General features: G+C 45.6%; 1 protein-coding gene across 1 annotated transcript in view; it reads right to left on the bottom strand.

Moving 5' to 3' along the window:
- PITPNB (phosphatidylinositol transfer protein beta) overlaps positions 1 to 23,580 on the bottom strand; it is an 84,561-nt gene that overhangs the window by 9,356 nt on the left and 51,625 nt on the right. The window contains exon 8 of the mRNA XM_020996434.2: positions 18,830 to 18,907. Within this exon, the coding sequence (XP_020852093.1) occupies positions 18,830 to 18,907 (78 nt within the window). The remainder of the gene's footprint in view (positions 1 to 18,829; positions 18,908 to 23,580) is intronic.

The raw sequence follows: 23,580 nt of genomic DNA on the forward strand, positions 1-23,580 counted from the left end.
AGCATTCCTCATCCCAAGGATCTGGAGGGGCCAAATCATTCGGCACAAGAGGCAGGACTTCTGAGGCACCAAGTTTTCCCAGGTACTATCAAAGCCTGTTCAGATCACACTAGCACCGAACCCTGCACAGGTACACACTGTCCAATTGGGCTCCCACCACTGGAATGGAGCATGCTCAAAGGACTAAGACTAGAACTCTGGCCCAGGACAGGGTCCTGCGGAGTCCTGCAGCACCATAACTGGGGGGCCTGCCGAGAGCTGGAGGGGACCTGGGGAGGGGATCTAGGCAGCCGCCTGAGCAAGGACGCCTTCTGCAGACTCCCTTCCCAACGAGGGTTCCTCCAACTTCTCCTTCAAGACTCACTGCCCGCCAACCTCACAGAGACAGCCCCTACCAGCTCCTACAGGAGGAAGTCTGTGCAGACACCAAGCCTAGATGGGCAGCTTTGCAGCCGCCCAAGTAAAGGCCTTATTGTGAAGCCTTCAAAAGATGACTGATGTCAGCATAACGCTAGACATCATCTTCTCTCAGCTCTTTATGTTTCGCTTTTAACTCAATTCCAGGGACAAATAATATTTTTAAAATTACATCTTTATATTACCGAGATGGAAAGTCTGCTATCATAACTGTGAGGCAGATTAAGTTTTCTCATGAAATCGCTTCCACAAGAGCATGCTTTAGTCAAAGCCTTCAGTAACTGCTTGTAGGGCAGCTAGGTGGGACAGTGGACCGAGAACCAGGCCTGGAGTCAGGAAGAACCAGCTTCATGAGTTTAAATCCAACCTCAGACACTTACTAGCAGGTGAACCTGAGCAAGACACAGATCCCCTGGTAGCCTCAGTTTCCTCATCTGTAAAATGAGTTGGAACACTCCAGCCAAGAAAAACCCCCAACGGGGTCATGGAGAGGCAGACATGCCTGAAATGACTGAACAACAAAAACTGGTCCTAAGAGCGCTCCCAAGCTCCCTGTTCACTTATTGTTAAAATGGGGGGAAGGGGGAGAGGCGCGCAGAAGAGGTTTGATTCAATGGGGAGCACTGACATTCAGATCCCATAAATCAACAAACGACGTGGAGCCAAAGCCCAGAGAAGAAGGTTACCTGGTCTTCATCAGACTTCTCTCGCGGCCCAACAGACAACCACAGCACTGCCTCCAGGCCCCAGGACTGGGATAGGATCACGGGGCATCCATAGTCACTTTTAAAAACTATGTCGATATCTGTACTTCAACACCATTGGTTCCCTTGGTGATCCTCTACAGATTTTGTTTTATGCATTTAAAAACATTCTGAGGAGGCTGTGGCCACAACCTTTAACTGGACTGACAAAAGGACCCCTGGCGCAGCAGCTCACGAGCTACCTCAGGACCGGGAAGATTCGAGGCTCCTAAAACAAGACTCTTTTCTACCTCAGTGTCATTGGGATAGGCCCTTAGTTTCTCTCTCTGGGCCTCAATTTCCTCACCTGTAAAAGGAGGACTGACTAGGTCAGAAGTTCTTTTTTTTTTTTTCTGGGCAACTGGAGTTAAGTGACTTGCCCAGGGTCACACAGCTATTAAGCGTCAACTGTTTGTTCTGAGGCTGGATTTGAACTCAGGTCCTCCTGACTTCAGGGCCGGTGGTTTATCCACTGTGCCACCTACCTGCCCCGCTTAGGTCAGAAGTTCTTAACTGTGTGTGTGTATGTGTGATGGACCCCTCTGTCAGGCTGATGAAGCATCATTATTTTCGGAATAATGTTTGCAAACTGAAAGATGAGGCACTTAATCCAAATATTCAAAGTGTCCTCACCTGTAAAGTGAGGCACCTGTGGATTAGGATCCTGGTTCACTCCAACTCCAAGCCCTGGGGCGGATGGAAAAGCAGCCAGGTCCTGGGCTGGTGGCTCCAGGCCCCTGGCTGCATGCTGCTGCTGGGATACTGGCTCTTTAAAACTGTCAAACGCTTGTGTACAAACAGCGAGCTGAAGTATGACTCTAATTAAAGAACGAGCTAAAAATACATCAAAATGGTTCAAACAAGCTCGGGTTCCAAGAACGGGACATATACATCTGACTTGCACAATTAATGAAGTTTATTCCCCTCTAGGAATTTTTGGGAGGACACTAGAGTTGAATCAAATTATTAAACACTGGGAATGGAAAGAAGGCAACATGAAAGATTCCAGCCAAACCGAACTCTGAGAAACAACCCAGAAAAGATGACAAAAGTATGCCAGATGAAGCAAAGGTTCCATAAAACCAAAGACAAACATGGGCAACCTCTTCTGTCTAGTGCAGGCCCTGAAGTTGCCAGGTGCTCTGGGCAGAGGGTCCTCAGGGTGCCTAAAGCCACAATGTCCTGAGTTATAAGCTCATGGAAACACAAAGAGGACAGAGCCAGGTCCTAGCTAATGGTCTAATGGCCCACTTCGCCATCCAACACCCGGGACGAAAAACCAGGACCCAGCCAGCTCATCCAGAACTTTGACAGACCCTGACCGCCAGGGCTAAGCGCCTTCAGCCAAGAATCCTGAGCATGGTCCTAGCAAAGTCCAAATACAGGAACTGAGGCTGAAGACACAAGGAAACCAAAGAAAACAAACTCAGTAAGCAACACCATGGGTTTAAGAGAAGGCCAACAAGTAAATCCAGAAGATGAAAATAAACTCTACAATGAATACAAGTATAGCCTCAGAAAAAAGACCAGAGTGGCCACAAGGGCTGAATGGAGAGAAGAAATAAAACAAGGGTCAAAAAAATGAAATATTATAACTCCGAAGGGAAAAACTGGAATGAGAATGAACAGCTTAGAACAGAAGGTGGAAAAGTTTATCCAACTGTGACCATCTTTAAAACAATGGAACAAAGAGAACACAATGACTTGTTGAAGTAATTAGAAACAAAAACTAAGTCTGAAAAATCAGAAGGACAAGTGAGGTGTCCACTGTGAAAAATAAGTGACCTAAAAATAGCTTGGGGAAATAATGAAAGAATCACTCTGCTCCCAGAAAAACAAGATCAATCAAAACCACGGATACTGTATTTCAAAAAACCACGAAAGAAAACTGTCGAGAACTATGTTAGTACCAGGAAAAAAGCAAAGTGAAAAGAGAAAGAATCTACAAATCACCTCCAGAAAGACGCTCCAACCAGAAAACATCCAGGAATGCCAGCCAACATCCATGGTCTCTAAGGGCCAAGAGACAGAATGAAAAAGCTCACATGTCTAGGAACTGTGGGCAGGATCATACAAGAAAACTACACAACTACCAGAAAGAAAAGAAAATCTCAGATGTACCACCCTAAAGACAAAAGAAAAAAAACCTACAACCAAGGATACCTCATGCTGAAAAAAGAGGAGTATCATCCTATATGGGGGGAAAAGGACAGACCTTTAAGGTGAGAATTCTCTCAAGTCTTCTAAAAAGAACAAGACCCTGGGGACTCAAAACACAGCAGACAAGAAGTCTAGAGTAATGTGCACATGACTACATTCTAATCGGGGAGAAGAGACAGCTATCTCTTCAAAGGTCAAAGAAGAAGCAACATAAAGAAAAATGCAGGGCCTGGGTGTGGTTTTATTGATTTGCTAGTTTTGGAAGAAACAAAAGGGAGGGGAAAAAAAGACTAAAAGACTAATAATACTAAAGAAGAAACGTATTATTTATCATAACTAAAGTAAGCCAGAAACAGTCATCTCACATACCTCCTTCTTATCCATGCCAGGGAAAGAAGGGGTGGCTACAAACACACACACACACACACACACACACACACACACCCCTATGCGCTTGCTTGCGTACTCTCTCTGAAGAGTGCCAGCCAATAGGGGGTCAATAGGTGGTATGGAGAGGGAAAGGGCAGGAAGGAGCCTAAGGCAGACAGGGGTCAGCTTTGGGGAGGGAGCAGCCACAGAGAAAGGGAGAAAGCTGGTGACAAACAAGAAGAACCAGGGATCTGGCCCTGGGTTTGATGAAGAAAGGATGGGCGGAGGAGCAGGATCACGCCACTCCAGTGACAGATGACTGGTGCTGAACCCATTCCTTTTTCTTTCTCTACCTTCCTTTTCTTTATTTCAAGGGGATAGGGCCAAAGGGAGGAAAAATAATAACAGGGAAAACTACAAGTAGCAATTGTAACCGTGAGTGTGATTAATTTCTTCATGTAACAGGAATATAGCTAGATGAATTAGAAAGCAAAATCTAACAATATGTTCTTTAAAGGAAATAACTGAAACAAAGATTCCCACAGTTAAATTGAGGGCCTGAGTAGTAGTATTTTATTCTGTTTCAGGTGAATCTAAAAGAGTTGGGGCAGTAATCACAGTAGCTGTTATCTAATGATTAACGAATGGGAATTGAAGTAGTGTGCGTATGTATCAGCTATCCATGGCAACTTTACAAACACAAAAAAGCAGAATGTTAAACACATGGTTTTTACTGACCACAATACAATCATTAAGGGGAATCTGAAGAAAGGATTGAAATTTAAATGGAGACTAAATAATATAATTCTAAGGAATGGATAGGAAAAAGAACAATAGAAACAATAACTTTATTAAAGAAAATGCTAACAACAAGCCGACATACCAAACTCTGGGAAATTAAATCAATGTAGTTCTTTGGGAGAAATTTGTTTTCTCTAAATATTTTCATCAACTAAAGAGAACAAATCAAAGAATTGCATGTGTAATTTTATTTAAAACTTAGAACAGCAACAAATCAAAAAAACCTCAAAGAAACATGCAAACATTTTGAAAATCAATGAAATAAAACTGAAAAAGCCAAAAAAAAATCCCAAACCGGAACCGATAAAATAGAGGCTGTTTTTAAAAAGTTACCAAAGACAAACAATTTTAATTTGGTTTTAAAAGGGGGGGGGCGGGATCCAAATGACCAAAATCAAAACATGAAAGGAGAATTCACAAGAGATACTGGATTGTCTGTCTGATTTTTTGGGACTGGAGCTATGGTTTTTCATCACAGCTCCCTGGAAGGAATTTTCTTTACCAATTCAGATCAGCACCTGCCCTGAAACTTAAGGTCTTAGGGAACTAAAAAGAGCACAGATACTACGTGACTCACCATTTCAGAGGTGAACCCAGGTCTTCTCAGCTCTGAAACAAGGTCTCTATTCAGTATGCCATGACGCCACTCCTTTGCAAAATTATACAGTGACAAAATTGACCATTATTTATAAATATAAAAACACCCAGATTATCAGAACGAGATGCAGACATTTTAAATAACTCAACTTGGGAGAAAAAAAACCAAACACATCGTAAATGAACTCCCAAAGGAAAACAGCCCAGAAACAGATGGATTTACAAGTGAATCTATTAACTCCAAGAACTGCTTGCAAAAAACAATGAAAGAAAGCACTAAACCAAACTGCTTCAATGAGCCTACTAACATGGTTCTGACAGTCCAAGCAAGGGAGGGGTCAAGCAGAAAGCAAGCCAGAGATGAGCACCTCTAATGACTGAGTACAAAAATATGGAATAAAATACAGGCCAAGAGGTTAAAGAATATATTAAAAAGATCACACACTATAATAAGGGTGGATTTATACACACTTACAGGGCTAGCCTGACATTTCAGAAACCCATAAATAGCTCATGTCAAGAAACAATTAAAACCACACAATTATACCAATAGATGTAGAAAATGTTTTCAATGAAATATAATGCACAATCACGTTAAAAACACTTAAAACAGGTATAAACAGACCTTTCCTTATTATGGTAAGCAGCCAGTATTAGGGCTAGAAGCCCTTCCAGAAAGACTAGGGCAAAGCTGGATGCCTACTACCACCAGATCATACAAAGAAAGTGAGGAAATAATCACAGGCAAAGACAAACAACAACAAGATTACTGGGCTGTGCAAAAGGTCTCATTTCTCCTTGAAGAACCTGAGAGAGTCACCTAAAACTGAACTGAAACAGTAACTTTCCTAAAATAGCTGTGTATGAGCCTCACCAAAGGCACCGGCCTTTCTGTACCTTGCTCAGAAAATGCAGCAGGAAGAGACAGAAAAAGAAATTCCACTCAAAGTAACTACAAAATAGGTAGCAGAAAGGTGGAAGTCTACCTATAAGACACACACACTCAGAACTTATGCGAATACCCCTAAAAAGCACTCTTTACGGAAATAAAGCTAGAATTCAATTGTAGAGATTATTCATTCTTCTTAGCATTGGTGATAAACCATTCAAGAAACCATTTTGGAACCATGCCCAAAATGAACTACATATGTGGTGATATAACTACTAGGCATACGCCTCAAAGAGGGAAAAGCAATCCTACTGAAAAATTATTTACAGCAACACTATTTTATCGTAGCAAAGAACTCCTCTAAGGCATGCTTCTTTTAATGTAGGTTCAGAATTGCATTAGCTTTGTTGGCAGTGGTCAAGTCACTGCAAGAACTTGCAGTCCACTAAGACCCCCAGATCTTTTTCAGACACACTACTGTCTAACCATATCTTACCGTTTCTTTTTTGTTGTGAAGTTGGTATTGAAACTCAAGTCTAAGATTTGACATTTTAAAGTGTCGCCTGAGCCAAGTTTTGGTGGAAGAGAAGGAATCTGAAAGGCAAAGATCAAAGTGGGAGCATGTTCCCATTATGGGGGGGCAGTTTGTGGGTCAAGCAGAAGGCACAGCAGGCAGCCGGTCTGGCCAGAACATCAAGGCCACGAAGACAAGCTGCAGGAGCCAGACTGGGGGAGGCTTGAAAGCTGTAGCAGCAACAGTTGAGGACCAGAGTGAGGCCTCAGGAAGAGCACTGGGGTCTGCAGGGGTGCTCTTTTAGCCGCAATCATGACCATCAGCTCAAGAGGGAGAAAGAGCACGTGCACACCGGTAAAGTGGGTGAGGGTGTTCAGTTCCCAACGTCACGTGCACAGTGCCCGCAAACAGCACCCAGAATCTAACACTGGAAGGCTCCTTCAGACAGGGAGATCCAGCCTCCTCATTGGGACATAAGAAAATGAGGTCTGGATGAGTGTAGCACCCTGTCCAAAGTCCTTCAGAAAGCATATATTAGAGAGAGATCTACAGCCAGGCCTTTTGTCATCCAAGTATGAAGAGAGAGGCTGTGCTGTACAATGAAGTTCTCTCAAATATCCCAGGAGAAAGAAGAGGGCGAGAAAGGCTACAGACGCAATGCTGCTTCTTTCTCTAACGTTATCCAACCATTCACAACAATGCTTCTTTCAGCTCTAAAATATTATAATTAATTCTTTAAGACAAGTTAATAAATGCTAATATTTATATAACACTTACTATGTGCCAGGTATTGTGCTAAGCGCTTTACAAATATGATCTCATTTGATCCTCACAACTACCCTGGGAAGTAGATGCTATTATTATCCCCATTTTACAGATGAGGAAAATGAGGCAAGCAGAAGTGAAGTGACTTACCCAGGGTCACACAGCTACAAAGCATCAGAGGCTAGATTTGAAATCAGGTCTTCCTGACTCCAGGCCCAGGGCTGTCTCCACTGTGCAACCTCCCTGATTTTTAGGAATGTAGCCTAAGGAAATAGCTATTAAGTCACAACAACCAAAAACCCTGAACATTCCTCTGTTACTCAAGAAAATAAAAAGCACTGGATTTGAGGGTCAGAAGACCTGGGTTCAGCTCCAAACTACCACTTACTTTGGAGGAGTCACATAACCACTCTGAGCTGAGCAGGATGAGAGAGCATGGCATTATGGGAAGTATGGAGGATCTGGTAGTCTCAACAGCTCCGGTCCAAGCCTAGCTCTAATAATGTGGTACCTGTGTGACCCTAGGTGAGTTCTTGAGCCTCAATGTCACCTACAAAAGGAAGGGGATGGATGTACTCTGATGACCTCAGGGGTTCCACACAGCTTTGAATCCACAGGACAAACACATTCTCTGGAATATCTGTCAGCTCTTCATTTCTTTATTCCATGTGTGTATCCATTCAAGCATGAAGCCTGAATGTTTTCCGAAGCCTTCCATCTTCTGTCAAATGTAAGAGGCAAGCCAACTTTTGAGAAAGCCACATTAAGCAAACAAAGCCAAAAGATGAGCCGCCCAGGACTCTTTCCATGTGACTCTTCTCCAATTCATGCCCATCTCTTCCTGCTCTCAACCCCTAAGGCCATTCCATGGGCATAATACACACCTTGTCTCCTCACTGAACCAGATCTTTCTACACTGCCCAAAGAGCCTAAAGACAATTCTATACAAGAGGTAGATGGACATTCACGTACTTACTGAATTGAATTTAATAAAAGATTTTATAGCCTAGCTTTTCAGACTTCTCATTCCTCCACAAAAATATGAGAGAAAAAATACAACTTGAACACCACCAAAAACCCCAGTGTTCCTGTAGCTACATGGCAGTTATATTTAGGCTAAGTTAAAATTAAAGAAGGCAACTAAAAAAATAAACTGACAAGCAAATACAGGAAAGCAAAAGCAAGAGCAAACATCATCTGGTTATCAAGAGACAAGATCCCCTGAGTTTGAATAAGAAGCCAAGAGAAAAATCCCAAAGCCAAATCATGAACCATCACAACATAATTCCAATTTCAACTCTAATGTCCCAAGGACTAACCAATTGTGAAATCCCTCCAAAGTGTACTTAAAGTAGTCTGTATTTTTACCAAATTCCTTTAATTTCACATCTCTAACTTGAAATGAAACCCAAAAGGCCAAATCATGCTTTTAATTTAACAATGCATATTAGGTTACCCTAACGTATGTGAAAGAGGCCTCAGCAAAGCAGTGTATACGCAAGCTACATAACATAACCAAACAAAAAGCTCCATGTTTAACCGGCATGGAGCGCAATCAGTCTGTCGAATCCACCAGCTCTCGCCTTTCAGCACTGTGACAAATGAATGTACACAAATGTTGACGGGAAATGTTTTTCAAAAGTGAATCCTAAGGGATACTAAAAACTACATTTCCCAAACTACAATGTTCTCACAGCCCTCTATGGGATGTCGACAGCACACATCTATTTCTCGCCCCTTAAAAACCTGTCAGGGGAAGCTTCAATATGCACACATTCCAGTGAGCTCCAGTTCCGATCTGGCAGCAGCATGGACACGTGGCTCACACTCTCCTCAGAGCAGACCAGTTTTAGACAATTGTCTGAATGCAAGTTTTCAATTCCTGGCTTGCCGAGAGAAAACAGTAATTACAAGTTAAAAATAAATGATGCCCTGCTGGGGTCGTTGCCAGCACTACCTAGAAGGTCTAGAGACATGAAATCACTGAACAGATGAGAAGTGTGTGGCCTGGAACTTTCCAAGAGGGACCTGTCCAAAGTGTGGCATTTAGAACTGAGTAACCCACAAGACAGGAACGATGGGACACGACATTCAGCACCAGCCTATGGACACAGCCAAGCTATGCTACATTCAGTGCAAGACAATCTTATTTTGGTAAAAGGAACTAATGAAGGCAGGCCAAGAATCCAAAGCACGTGCAAAGACCACTGGGCCGTTCCTCCCCCCGGTGTTCCCAGACTTTGGTTTTTGATAGATCATGTGTGTTTTGACATTGGCCATACCATTTAGGGGCAACTGTCATTTTAAAAAAGGACCTCCCCCCCACCCCCAAAAAAACTCTCAGCTTTTTAATGACGATCAAATACATGAGTGGATAGAGTGGATGAGTAGATGAGTGGATAGCCTAGTGGACAGAGCCCTGGATCTGAAGTCAGGAAGATGCAGGTTTGAACCCTTTCTCAAACACTCACTACCTGAGCCTGAGCCTGAATTTCCTCATCTATAAAATGGATAATATCACTCCCCCCACAGTTACATGGTATCAAAGCAGACTGCTATTTGTCCTTTTCCCAGAGGACCAGTGACATCCCAGGGTGCTGTCTTGACTTGCGTGTGAATTGGATTTAAGTAAGGCAGACAGAGGTACACAAAGTCATCAGCCTCCCTCTCTTTTCTTTTTCTTTTTTTTTGGGGGGGGGCTGGCAATGGGGTTAACTGACTTGCCTAGGGTCACACAGCTAGTAAGTGCTATGTGTCTGAGGCCGGATTTGAACTCAGGTACTCCTGAATTCAGGGCTGGTGCTCTATCCACTGCGCCACCTAGCTGCCCCTCCTCCCTCTCTTTTCAACATCATTTAAGTCCAGTGGCAAGACAAAAGTGAGGACAAGTGGCAACGGCTGGGGATGCAGTAGGTGACCTCGGCGTCTTCAGTGTCTGACCAAGCTTCAAGTGCTTCACGGCACCTGCTTCTCAGAGCGTTCACGGCCGTTGACAAAAACTCTTCTCAACAACTCATTCCACTGGGAGATTTCACACACTTGAGGTAAACACCCTGATAACTCGCTGATGGCTTTGAGGCCTGTCTTTAACTTGGTTTAGCCTATCTGTTGAGACAGTTTTGCCACTGCACATGCCACAGGTGAGAGTTGGGCGGCAGGTGGACACTAAAGGTAAGTTAAGAAGCCCTGAAAAGGGCTTGGCAGCTCTCACACCAGAGGTGCCAGTCCTCCTGTAGCACCCAGACACCCACATATACACATATATATAAAGCACCTTGGCAGACCATCAACTATCAGACGAATGCAAACTACAGCTGCTATGATTATACCTGGAAAAATCTCTTTCACAAAGAGTGTATCTATTCAATCTGTGTCCATTATTTAAAATTTTTAAAAACTGATATTTTTACATTGTCTAAATTTCCTCTCGTATTCTCCCTTACCCCCTTTTCTAGAAACCCACCCCTTATTAAAAAGACTCTCCAGCCCTTCTCATAGTGACCTTCCATGCACATGAAAATCACTAATGAGAGCTCGGTCCTGGTAAACTCCTCCAGGTTCACACTCTCAGGCAAGAGTCTTCCCTGTTAGGTGGTCAGCCCTGCTCTCCCAACCCAGGCCATACAAAGACTCGGGACCACCAAGTTCTCAGCTCCTCCTGAGAAAGCACAGTCTAAATTCAAGCTGTGAACTGGCTCTGGCGACAACAGGACTGCTGGCACACAGCCGAATGGGCATCTTAAACGTGATTCTAACTAACGGGGTTAGAGGCGATGAAAGAATCTTCAGAAACGCTGCCTTCTGTTTCGAAATTACGGTTTAAAAAGGTTTAAAGGTCTCCTGAGTTTATAAGGGGGTCTGAAGGACAGGACTGAAAAATCACTAATAGGCACTATATCCAAAAGTCTCTGAAAGTCTCAAGTAACTGGGCAGGTTTGAGGAGCCCCTGATTTGGGAACTCCCTCTTCCAGCAGAGACTGCAAGTTATTACCACCTTGTCAAGTAAAAAGAAGGAACAATAATGCAGGGTTACGTCTTAGTTTGTCAGTCTTAGAGAAGTGCTTGAAACCCATAAAGGCTGAGTGATGCACAACAAGTAAGTACTAAAGGCAGAATTAGAATCCAGGTCCTCTGATTTCAAGCCCAGCACACTAGCCACAACACCACACTGCTTCAGCAACATGTTATACAAAACAACCACATCACACCTACCAGACTGTTAACAGGACAAAACAGGCCAATGATAAGTGTTGGAGAAGACGTGGGGAAATTGGAACACTAATGCATTGTTGATGGAGATATGAACTGATCCAGCCATTCTGGAGAGCAATTTAGAACTATGCCCAAAGGGCTACAAAAATGTTCATACCCTTTGACCCGGCAATCCCACTTCTGGGGCTATATCCCAAAGAGATCATAAAAACGGGAAAAGGACCCACACGTACAAAAATATTGACAGCAGCTCTTTGTGTGGTGGCAAAGTATTAGAAATTGAGGGGACGCTCATCCACTGGGGAACGGCTGAACAAGTCGTGGTATATGAATGCAATGGAATACTGTTGCGCTATAAGAAATGATGAGCAGGCCGACTTCAGAAAAACCTGGAAAGACTTGTATGGTCTGATGCTGAGTGAATCACTGTGTGATGACTGACTTTGATAGACTTGGCTCTTCTCAGCAATGCAATGATCGAGCACAACTCCAAAAGACTCATGATAAAAAATACTATCCACATCCATAGAAAGTACTGTGGAGTCTGGACGCAGATAGAAGCAGACGATTTTCTCTTTTTTTCCTTCTGTTTTGTTTTGTTTCTTCTTTCTTGCGGTTCCTCCTGTTGGTTCTAATTCTTTACAACATGACTGATGGGAAAATACATTTAATAGGAATGTATGTGTAGAGCCTGTATCAGATTACACACTGTCTTGGGGAGGGAGACAGAAAAGGAGGGAGAGAAAATTTACAACTCAAAATGCTTATGGAAGTGAATGTTGATGAATAAAAATAAATTATTAAAAAAGAGAGAAAAAAATATGTTATATAAAACATCATATACACACATTAATGTGTTATCACTTCAGCAGAGACTTAGAAACAAAGTTTCTCACTGGAGAGACTGGCTACACAAAATGTGGCACAGAAATGTCATGGAATACTACTATTCCAAATGCAACAGGGAATACTGTGAATACCAAGAAGCATCACAGGATCTACCAGAAATGATGCAGCGCCAAGAAAATGACAACAATGGTGAGAACAGAGAACCTCCACGGAACAACCAAGAACTCACAAAGAACAAAGCCAACCCAGAAAAGAGCCATGAGCATCGCCTCACGCCTTCTGCAGAGGGGGGGTCCACACAGACTGGGGAGGGCACTGCACCCACTTTAATGTACTGATCCGCTTTGTTGACTTCCTCCATCTTATCTGTTTTCCTTAAAAATATTCTCTATCATAGAGGATGGCTCTCTGAACAGAGGACAGGAAAGAATACTAAAAACTAAATTTGCAGAAACGTCATCCTTTAGCTATATACCCAATCCTGATGTGGAAAATATACCAATAACACGGAGCTCACAAGAACAGACAAAGATAAACACCTGAGAACCAAAGGTAAACAAAGGCTCTGAAGGCTCCTGAGGACACAGAAATAAAGCCATCACTCCTCTCAGTTCAAAGTCCCTCAGAGGCTCCCCAATCTAACCAGCTCATGACAACTCTCCGACCCTGCCAATCCAGGTCTCCCACTGTGCGACCTCCAGAGCCCTCTCTCCTCCAAGGCTTAGCTCAGCCCGAGAGCCTTTCCTGATTGCCTCCCCTGGGACTTTCTCCATCCTCATGGCACCCAACCCCATTCTGATTTGCACTCAAGCTATTCCTGTCCATGTCTTCCTCCATACATGCTCCTCCATGGTCAAGACGCGAGCCTGCGATCTCAAAGGCCATGTGAACCCACAGCAAGCTTGGATAGGTCCCACCGAGTTGACAAGACTCTCCATAGGGACTAGTGACTAACACCTGATGTGACGTAGGGAGCACCAATGGAAGCAGGCCTTCCAGAAGTTTTAGTATTGCCCCTGGGTTTCATCTTGTCTGGTATTTCCAGGGTTTAGCGCTTTATAAACACTGGGTAGGATGAGGCACTGAATACAATGTGAAAAATGCTACTTCAATGTCAACTGACCTCATGTTTCAGTGCTGAGTTCCAAAACACATACTTTAAAGATATCTGAAAACACAGGCTCTAAAAATAGCTGTGCTAAAAAACTCAGCTCTACAATATGGTGCTTCAAAAGGTCTAACAAGAAGCACATGTTTGAGCTGCTTTCCTAACACCACCTAGGCGATGCGGTTTCAAACAGGTCTGAATCCATCAATTCAAAGAACTTCAGACCCTGCAACAAAACTGTGAGAACATCGGAAACAGATGGCGCCCCCTAAAGGGGGTGGCGGAAAATGTCCATTTATGTTTGCACTGTTCATCTCCAATACAGATGCCAGGGCCCAGCCAACAACTCCGATGGCTGCTACTAATGGGGAACACCACCCTAGGGGGCTTTAAGCCTTTACCTAAGTCATCTCCGCTGCTACTCATAGCAACCCTATGACCTAAGTTCTCATCCCATTTTACAGACAAGGGAGCAACGGCTGAGAGAAGAGTTAAATGACTTGGCCACAGTCCCATCTTCCTGACTGGAGCAGGCACTGAAGAAAAGCTTGCTGACTGATCTCATACAATCCTCTTGATTGTACTGAGGAGGAAAGAGGTTTGCCCAAGGCCACAGAGCTGGTCAATGACAAAGGTGGGAACAGACGCACGGTCTCTAGTACAGTGCTCTTGGCATCTTCTCTCTGCTGGGCCCTTAAGGATGACGAAGGCACCAGTCTCTATGAGCTCAGAACTGAGGGCGTTCTCCTTGCCAGCCAGGAGTCCTTTCTATCATTAACTTCATCTCTGGAGGGATTTCATATCACTGGATTTTTTGCCCTAAGAGTATACATTTAGATCTAAGAGGCCTTTGAGGTGGCACTAAGTTTACCCTCATTTTAGAGTAGAGAAAACAGACAAGCAGTGAGAAGCGATGTGCCCCAGGTCTACTGAGACCCCGGCATGGATCTTTCTGTCCCCCTCACCAACCTGAGTCACGGGGTGTCCAGATCTCCTGCTCCCACTGGTTACCTGCAGAGCAGGGGGCCCTCAGGCCACGGCCCGTCACTGCGACCTCTCACGGCTGACGAAAGGTACAGGTGACGAGCGCTGCAGTGGGGCAGAATTCAGACAGCTACCTACTGCAGGGCAAAGGAAAGGGATGCTTTCGAGGTTCTTCCTCACCACATAACACGCTACAGAATGACCACCACTGCAGAACCAAAGACTCAGAAAATACAACAGCCACACTGGGGTCCACTGATGTCTTCCTTTAATTTAGTGAGATTAACTGGCAACCAGAAAGTGCCCTATTTGAGGTTTCTGGGAAAAGCCACAAACACCAGACTTGAAGACACAAACGTGGGGGAGTCCTCACTATGTAGAAAGGCACAGAAAGACACTGCCAAGTATAATCACTGGCATCATATTTATCTAAATGCAAAGCTAAGATCCCAGATGCTTGGAAGATACTTGGTTTAAATGACCCAATACAGGAAGCTTGACAAATAACATTCAAATTAAGATGTTCATCCATTAAAAAAGAGAGAGAGAGAGAGAGAGAGAGAGAGAGAGAGAGAGAGAGAGAGAGAGAGAGAGAGAGAGAGAGAGAGAGAGAGAGATGGCTTCTTGCCTCAACTGAAAGAGAAACAAATTTGGAAAAGGCAAAGGTCAGAGCCAGGAAACCTTGGAGCAGCTGCCTTGCTCCCTTCCCTGCACACAAGGAAATAGGAAAGGGCTTGGAAGCCATAATGAAAGGCACATGGGTACCCAGGAGTTTTGCTTTTAAAGCTAACCATTCTCCAGCAGGCGACAAAAGCTGGTCAGCCACAGACCCCGTACCACGTACAGAAGCTCAAGGGATGAGGACTGAGTGAGAGAAGCACACTGATCCCCTTTTTAAAAGTCAGCGTGTGACAGCCAAGGTCACCGACCGCACAGGGCTCTGGCCTTGAGGCCCACTCGGGTTTGCCGCCAAGATTTGCTGTGCGACAAGGAGCACAGCACAGCCTCTCTGATGCTGTCTCCTTACCCGGAAACCACCACCCTCACTGAGCTTCCATGAAGAAAACCCCTCACAAACTGTGAGACACTATGGGAATGCATATTAAAGGAAAAGGCACCTACATCAATCGTGAACCAATGCTGCCGCCTCCCTAGTCAGGTGCTCCTCACTTCCCTGACGGACTCCTCTGAAAGCCTCCTTCTCGTCTCTCTGACTCGTCTCACCCTCCCCTCCAAATCCACCTCACCGCTCAAGTGATGGCACATATTCCTAATGCCCCCATCTGACCACGTCATCCCCCAGAACACACCACCGCCTCCTCTGCCAGTGACACTAAGCGTCCATCACAACACGGCTCTGGTTTCCCTTCCCCCGCTTCTCATGCATTTCTCCCCTTCACCCAGGCCTCAGGGCCTCACAGGTCCCCTGGAGGGCCCCTGCCAGCTTGTCCTCATCCCAGCCACCCAAGTCCTACTTGGGGGCTGTCCTGCTCTCCAGAGCCGCTCGAGCCCCCTCCCAACGGACTCTGTCTATACTCTGCATGAACTCACAGGCATCCATTTTATCTTTTGTGGGGAAAGCAGCTTCATGTTTCTCTTCATGTCCCTAGCTCCCAGCACAGTGCCGGGCACAGCAGGTGTTTAATAGAAATGCTATCTGACTGCTATTTATGTTTTCAAGCACAACATTCAGTTCATAAACTTGAGTTTTTTCTCCAGTAGAGCTGCTGCTGGTGCGGCCACAATGAACAAAGTCAGTGATCAGGGACCCAACGTATAAAATGACTGTTCTCTGGCCCAGAGAATGGACTGTCCCGCTCACACTGGCAGGCAGAGGGTTCAACAGGCATGCCACAACGGCACCCCACTACTGAAGCTGGGAGTTATCCTTCACGACAGACAGACAGACAGCTGCAACAATCATGAAATTCTTCATTCTCCTAAGGATGGAACTAATCCCATTTTTTAAAAAAACCTTTAGGCACTATAGAAACTAAAGCAATCATGACTGTAGCTCAGCTTGGGTCCCTTTGACTATAAACTAAATATGTGATATGTGCAGTCCACGTTGCTAAAAAAAGACAAGCACACCGGGTCGGCATGTGAAAGTCAATATATCGGACCCGATTTTATGCCTGATTACAAAATCGGAGATGAGCTCCTACACAAAAAATTAGGACACCCAATACAACAGCAATCACACTAGATAACGCAACACATTTTTTTCACGTACAGATTTGAAAGGAATTGATAATTTATGATAAAATATATTAATCTTTTAACAGTCTCTGGGAGTCTCAACGTCTCAGTTTCACAATCCTCTGCTCTCTGTTGCTCATTTGAAGTCCTATAAATTATTTGGCTAGAGAGGCCAATATCTATGAGACTGAAGTCTTTAAAACATGAGTATGGGAGAGCAAGGAGGCTTGCTGACTGCTCCTAGAGCGGCCTTCTCTTTCAAAGGAGGAGCCGGGGCTTACCGGTGACAGCCTTCAGGCCTAATTCAGCAGAGCTGGCAGAGAGCTCAAAACAAGTGAGATAGTTTCAAGAATATGTTAAAATAAATTTAGGAAAACGTGTATCTCCTCTAACTTATAAATAACAGAAAATCCTACATAGGAAATTGTTGATAACTTTTGAGCAAGTCTCTGGTTCTAATTTGTACAAGTCGTTTCAAGAAAACATCAGTCTGAATTTTAGTAACATACAGACTGGAGATGGACAAGGTTTTATTCCCCCAATTATACCACCTCTTACCAAACAATGCCAGGGCTAGCCTGGGAGGCAGCAGCCCCAAGGCAGGACTAGAGACTGTCTGTCAGACAGAGAAGGAATCCATCAGGGCCCAAGCTCTCCAGAGGCACATGGCTTCTTTAATAAGCCACTGCACAAGTTATTTGCTGTAACATCACAACAACCTCTATTTTCAAGCACCAACTGGCACCGAGACACAAACTATTTATAAATGGCCTGAGAGTGGCTTAAAAATAGGCAGATGAATTGCAAAATAAAGCCCTGATGGCAGAAAACCTGCTCTGGGCATTTCTAACTAGAGGGAGTATTTACATCCTTTTCTTGTCCCATGACAGGCAGTATATAAGCATCAATCCATCCGGCCTTCCTTTAAGGTTGGCCATGTGACTCAATGAGCACTCTGAAATGTGTTAAATTCATAAGGCAAATTCAAACACCTGTCTTCATACTCCTATCCCCTAAGGCTTAGGTAAATAAGTTAGATCTCACTAGCCCATATTACCTCTGGGCAACCTGGGCACCTCCATCAGGCAGCCCCATGGACACATCCCCAAATGGAGCTCCTTTTCTTCCTCCTACCAAATCTGCCCCTCCAAACTCCCTCCCCTCAATCCCTGACAAGATCCTCACTGTTCTTCCCTGGAGTCATTCCCATTCTTTCCTCTTTTACACACCCAAGCCCCCATGCCCCTAATGAGTGGTCCGTGGCCATCTGCCCTCATTTCAGGGCCTCATACTTTCCCACTGTATCAACTGCAACAGCTTTAACTAAAGGAGGCAGAGCGGTCAAGACCACTGGCTCCGAGGTTCAGTTCAAATCTCATCTCTGATGACAGCGTCCCCGGGCCTCACTTTCCTCACACGCACTGATGCAGGGGATGGACTTCCAGCTCAGATCCCTGATCCAAAGGTCTCTGATCCATGCTGCACCGGCCCTCAGGGTGAAGCACTGGCAAAGCTTTCCCAGTGCCCTCTGCTCGCCCTGCTACACTACCTGATTATCACCCCTTGTCCTGACTCCATGTGCCAGCCCTGGGAGCTTCCCGCTGGCCCCCAGGCCCCGCTCTGCACAGTCCACCTGCCTCCTGGCCGGGCCCGGCCCTTCATCGTCAGTCCTTCCTCCAAGCAGGCCAGCCTCACAGTCCCACGGGCAGCGTTCCCTCTCCTTACTCAAACCTCACACCCACGGACACGCTTCTCTGTCCGCCAAGGAAATGGACCCTCCTTTGGGGCAGGGACTAGTTCGTTTTTTGCCTCTGGATCTCCTGTGTCCAGCAGCGCTGGCTGGGTAAGAACACTAGTCCCACTAGACACAAACGTTGGTCTTGACAGCTAAAGCATAACTAACAAATTTAAATAAATAGGGTTCTTTGGGTAGACAACTTACTTAGCATTAGTCAAAGGCTAACTAAAACATAAATCTGCAAGGGAAGAGTTTCATTGTCCAGTCAGAGTGAACCCTCCCCCCCAAAGAGTACTGCACTTAAAGTGGGTTGGGGGTCACTCTGGCTGTTACTGCGGGGCTGACTAGCTGCTTCTGGGGGAACCACACTCCAGGGAGCCCACTATGTTTTTCCCATAAACACCAGTCCCTTCCCAAGATTCACTAACTGCCCAGTCAATGCTCTGCTGCTAAGACCATCCATCAGCACCCTCGGGGAGCGTACCTTCCAGCTGGGTCCTAAAGGTCCTCTCTTGGTCTTCACCGACTGGAACAATGCTGGGTCTTCATCTGCTTTATAATCCTGCCACACAAAGAGAAAAGTCTGAGTTACGGAGATACACTGGACAGAGGACCGGGTCCGAGAACCAGGGCTCACATCCCAGCTGTGTGACCCGTCCTCGGGAGCCCCCGGGCCTCTCTTTAATCAAGAGACGGGACACGCCTACAGCAACATCAGTTTCTCCTCTAGCTCTCAATCTATGAATCTCTGAGTCAGAGAAAACATCTAGTCACGGAGGAGCCCCCGAAGGGCTGCAGCCATGCAGAAGAGCTCCCCAATATGCCAGGACACCAGATGAGCTCGTGTTTATTTTGCTAAAAAACCAGGGGGCCCTCCCCCACATCTGAGGTGTACCTTTTCTTCAGCATCATTCCATTCTGATGACTACTAGAGGCCGCCATCAGCTATGTCTCTTACACACGGACAGAGAGGGAACGTGCACCCAGCCAGAGGCTGGCAGTACCCAGGCTTCCTTGGGCCTAGGGACAGGGCACGCTACCTCCCCAACAGTCCAGAGACTACAGAAGCTGCTGATGTTGGCAGGCTGGTGCCCATGACCTCGGAGACAGAACTGGAGGTGGACCAGGAGGCAATGCTTCAGGACCATCTCAATCACACCAGAGAAGGGCATCACGGACTTCAGGGTCAGCACCACCCATGTCATGGCCCTGACCGTACAACCAGGGCAGAGGAAGAGAAACATGCAGCAGTTTAATGAGTTCATCTGTTTCACTCTAACTGCTAAACTATCTAGTAATCACCATATAAGAAACAACATCCTGAGCAGTAAATTGCTGATCCCAAGATGTGTCCAGTGCCCGGAGGTCTCTCCTCCACCCATCAGGTGAAGCTGGAGGGGGGCAGACACTGGGAGCAGAAACCTGACTGGAAGCTCACGGCATCCACATTACCGTTCCTGAGAGGACGATTCCTGTCCTGAACGCATCGTGGGCATCTGGGGTATACTTAAAACAGCCTGCTGACCACACACGTGGAAGAATCTTTCCCCTTCCTCTAACCCCGAACAATGACACAACCATTTCTATTAATCAACACCCATTTACTGAGGACATACTTCATAAATCATAATAACTGACACTTACTGAAGGTTTGCAAAGCATCCGCCATCATCTCTTTTGAGTCTTGTAACGTCTGAGAAGTAAATACTACTTAACTACAGGTATTCTCTACATTTACTCCACCACTGAGAGAATTAACATTAGTATAGTGAAAGTAATAATGGTTAGCACTTATAAAGTTCTTTAAGGTTTCAAAGCACTAGAAAATATTACTTCATTTGATCCTTACAGCAAACCCCAAGGTGCTATTATATCTCCATTTTACAGCTAGGGAAACTGAGGCAAACGAAGGCCAAATGACTTACCCAGGGTCCCCCAACTAGTAAGTAAATGAGGCTGGATTTGAACTCAAGTCTTCCTGACTCCAGGTACAACACTACCCACTGCACCACCCAGCTGCCTCTCTTTAGCTCAAATTTTGCCTCTGATCACCTGTACGATGGCAGGCAGGTCCCTTCATTTCCTTGGGCTTCAGCGAGCCCATCTGTAAAATGTTGGGCTCCAGGGCCTCCGAGGTCCTTCCCAGCTCTAGACCCAGGATCCTAATTTATGGGCAAAGCACCTAATGATGTACCTAGGATGATTATAAGTCACTTCTGCCAGGCCAACAGGGTGAAATGGAAAAAAGAAACAAATGGGAAATAAGCCTTTAGAAGAAATCTCATCAACTAGAGAAGCATTTCAAGAGATAATTAAGCAGCGGGGGCACCTCTAATAACTGGTACATAGTTTACAAAGTGTTTTCCTCTCAAGAGCCTTTAGGCAAATCTTAAAACAGCATTTGCACTCCCATTTCACAGATGAAGACATTGACAGCGAGGAGGCAAGTGAGGACCTGCAGCAGGTCACATCTAATAGAAGCCCGGAGCCTAGAACTCAAGCCTCTGGACTCCCAAGCCTGGGCCCTGGGCCCTATCCCGAGGGGCTTCTCTACTAATAGCCCATTAGCAAAGGAGGCTCTGGCACATCTCACAGAACGGAGATGAAAGAGGTCATCTACTTATTCCAGTGCACACAAATTCTAAGCAAGAATCCTCACGGCCCCATGCCTGACAAGTGGTCATCTGGCTTTTACTGCAGGACCTCCAGGGCTTCCCATAACCCTCTGAGGCAGTTCTCACTGCCAGACCTCAATCTGCCTCTGTGCTGCCTCTGGTTCTGCCTCGTGGCCAAGCCAAGGAAGTGCCTGTCAAACACTTGACGACAGCAATCACGGTGCCTTCCCTGTCTCAGGGCAGCCCGCCCTTCTTCCTTCAACTCACTCTCATGTGGCATGGCCTGAAGGCCCTGAGGGCACCCCTCACACGTGCCGGCCAGACGTGGTATGAGCATAGCTCAGTGAGGCCCACCGCTGTCTTACTCCTGGCCACCATACCTGTCCACTGTTGGTAACAAGCATTAAACATAAATAAACAAGGCCTGACCTGCCATACCAGGTCCTACTGCTTTACAAAAAGGTAGACCACGTCATCATGTCCTACAAAAGCAACCACCGACAAGCAACTGAAGCAAACTCCCCACACCCCACATTCACTCGATCAGAAGTCAAGCCCTGTTGTTTCCCCCTTGGCAACATCTCCAGAATATGCCCCCTTCTCTTCTCTGACACAGTCAATAGCTGCTGGGGGGGGGGGTTCCTGCCTGCCTCGAGGCTCTCTCCACTCCAGTTCATCCTCCACTCAGCAGTCTAAGAGATCTTCCTAAGGCATACATCTGACCATGTCACACACCCCCCCAGCTCAATCAACATGCCTCCAGGGTCAAACACAAAATCTTCTCTCTGGGGTCCAAAGGCCTTCATGCCGTGGCCTCTTCCTGCCTTTGCAGCCTTCTCCCATCTTGCTCGCCCCCTCCAGACGCTCTGAGATCCAGCGACAGGCGGGATCCTCGGCGCTCTGCTCCGTGCCCAGCTCTCCTCCCCCTCCTCTGGCTTCCCCTGGCTTCCTTCTCCCTTCTGCAGTGCTCCCAACCAGGGCCTTTTCCACATTCCCTCCAACTTGTCCTGTCCATAGCTCATTTGTCCAGTTAGCTGCCTGGCATCGCCCTGTTTTTGCCTTTCTTTGTAGACCAAGAGCTACCAGTGATATTTTAAAATGGAAGTGAATTTTGTGCTCAGTCTCCTGCTCACTTTACCTAGATTCTTGCTGGCACTTCACTGCAGCCCTTCGAGGTAAGTTCTACTGGAATCATTTATTGTCCCCCTGGATAAGCAAACCAAGGCTCAGGAAAGTTAAATGGTTTGCCCGTGGTCACACAACTAAATGTGAGAGGCAGGATTAGAACGAAGATCTCTCTCAACTCCGGGACCAGTTTTTTTTACCCCTACAGCATCATGCTGCTGCTTCTCGTGTGGTCCATGCTGAAGGAGCTGCCCCAAAATCTGAGGGGGACAGAGAAGGATAAAGAAAGGGCTTTTCTCAGAGAGTTTGAGGTCAAGGTAAGAAGACCACCTGAAGACCCTTAAAAAAATAACCAAACACACAAGACAATTAATTAACTGCTGATCACTGCCCAATGGGTGCTCTGGACAGTGAGTTTAACTCCTTAAAAACACTGATGTGTGCAGAATAGTTCTTTCGCACAATGCTCGCTTTGTGAACATCATGACAAGCCTATCAATGCTATGATCTTATGGGGGAACAGAGCAATCATCTCATAGCATGTGGGGGGGGGGTTTGCCCAGCAAGAGTTTGAACACTGCACATCATGTGTCAATGTGTCACATCCTACAGGGAGCATCTTTCAAGGGGAAAAGAGAAAAGGCTCCAAACAGCTGAGGGAATGTGCTCACAAGGCACTGGGCAGGGGGTTGGGTCAAGGAATCAAGTGACGTGTTTATCTGTATCTATATCTATCTCTATCTACACACACACACACACACACACACACACACACAAATTGTTTGAGTTTTTTTTTAAATGGCGGTCTGGTCAAAATTGTGGTCAGTATATGGAATATGTTCCTCCAAAGAGGCCAGAGGAAGGGGATGAAGCAAATTAAGACCCCCTACAGTACACCCCACGGCGTGCCTGCCACTCCCTCCTCTGCGGATCTGCGCTGTGTATTTTATCTACAGTAACAGAATAAAACGGAACAGGTCTTTCAAACTCTTCTGACTTCAGCCTAACACATGCAATTTTTAAACTCACAGAAACAAACAAAACCACCATGTTTGTGCTTCTAATTCTCATCTGGGCAGGTAGGAACATAGAGTGCAGGAATAGGGTTAGAAAATCCAGATTCAAAGCCCCATTCCGCTTAATGCTGTGCGTTTTCAGGTAAGTCACTTCCTCTCTCTGGGTCTCAATTTTCTCATCTGTAAAATGGGGGGGGGTTATACCCCTGGGCTCAGAGACCTCAGAGTGAGTTCTAAATCTGTTTATATGGTAAGTGAGTACTCAAAGGTATTTTTAAAAACATTTCAATATTCCCATGCCTTGGAGACCAAACAGATCTTTCCTCTAAGACACTTTCCCTACAAAAGATAACAAATTCTGCCTTCTCATTCTCATTCTCAAAAGAAACAAGATAGGTAAAGATGCTCCCAGGCAAAACGCAAGCCCTCTCATTTTTATAATGCGCTACCCTAGGCACACTTAATCTTGCCCAAACCGG

Source organism: Phascolarctos cinereus, unplaced genomic scaffold (genome assembly GCF_003287225.1).
Source record: "Phascolarctos cinereus isolate Bilbo 61053 unplaced genomic scaffold, phaCin_HiC Scaffold_4;HRSCAF=312, whole genome shotgun sequence".
NCBI lineage: Eukaryota > Metazoa > Chordata > Mammalia > Diprotodontia > Phascolarctidae > Phascolarctos > Phascolarctos cinereus.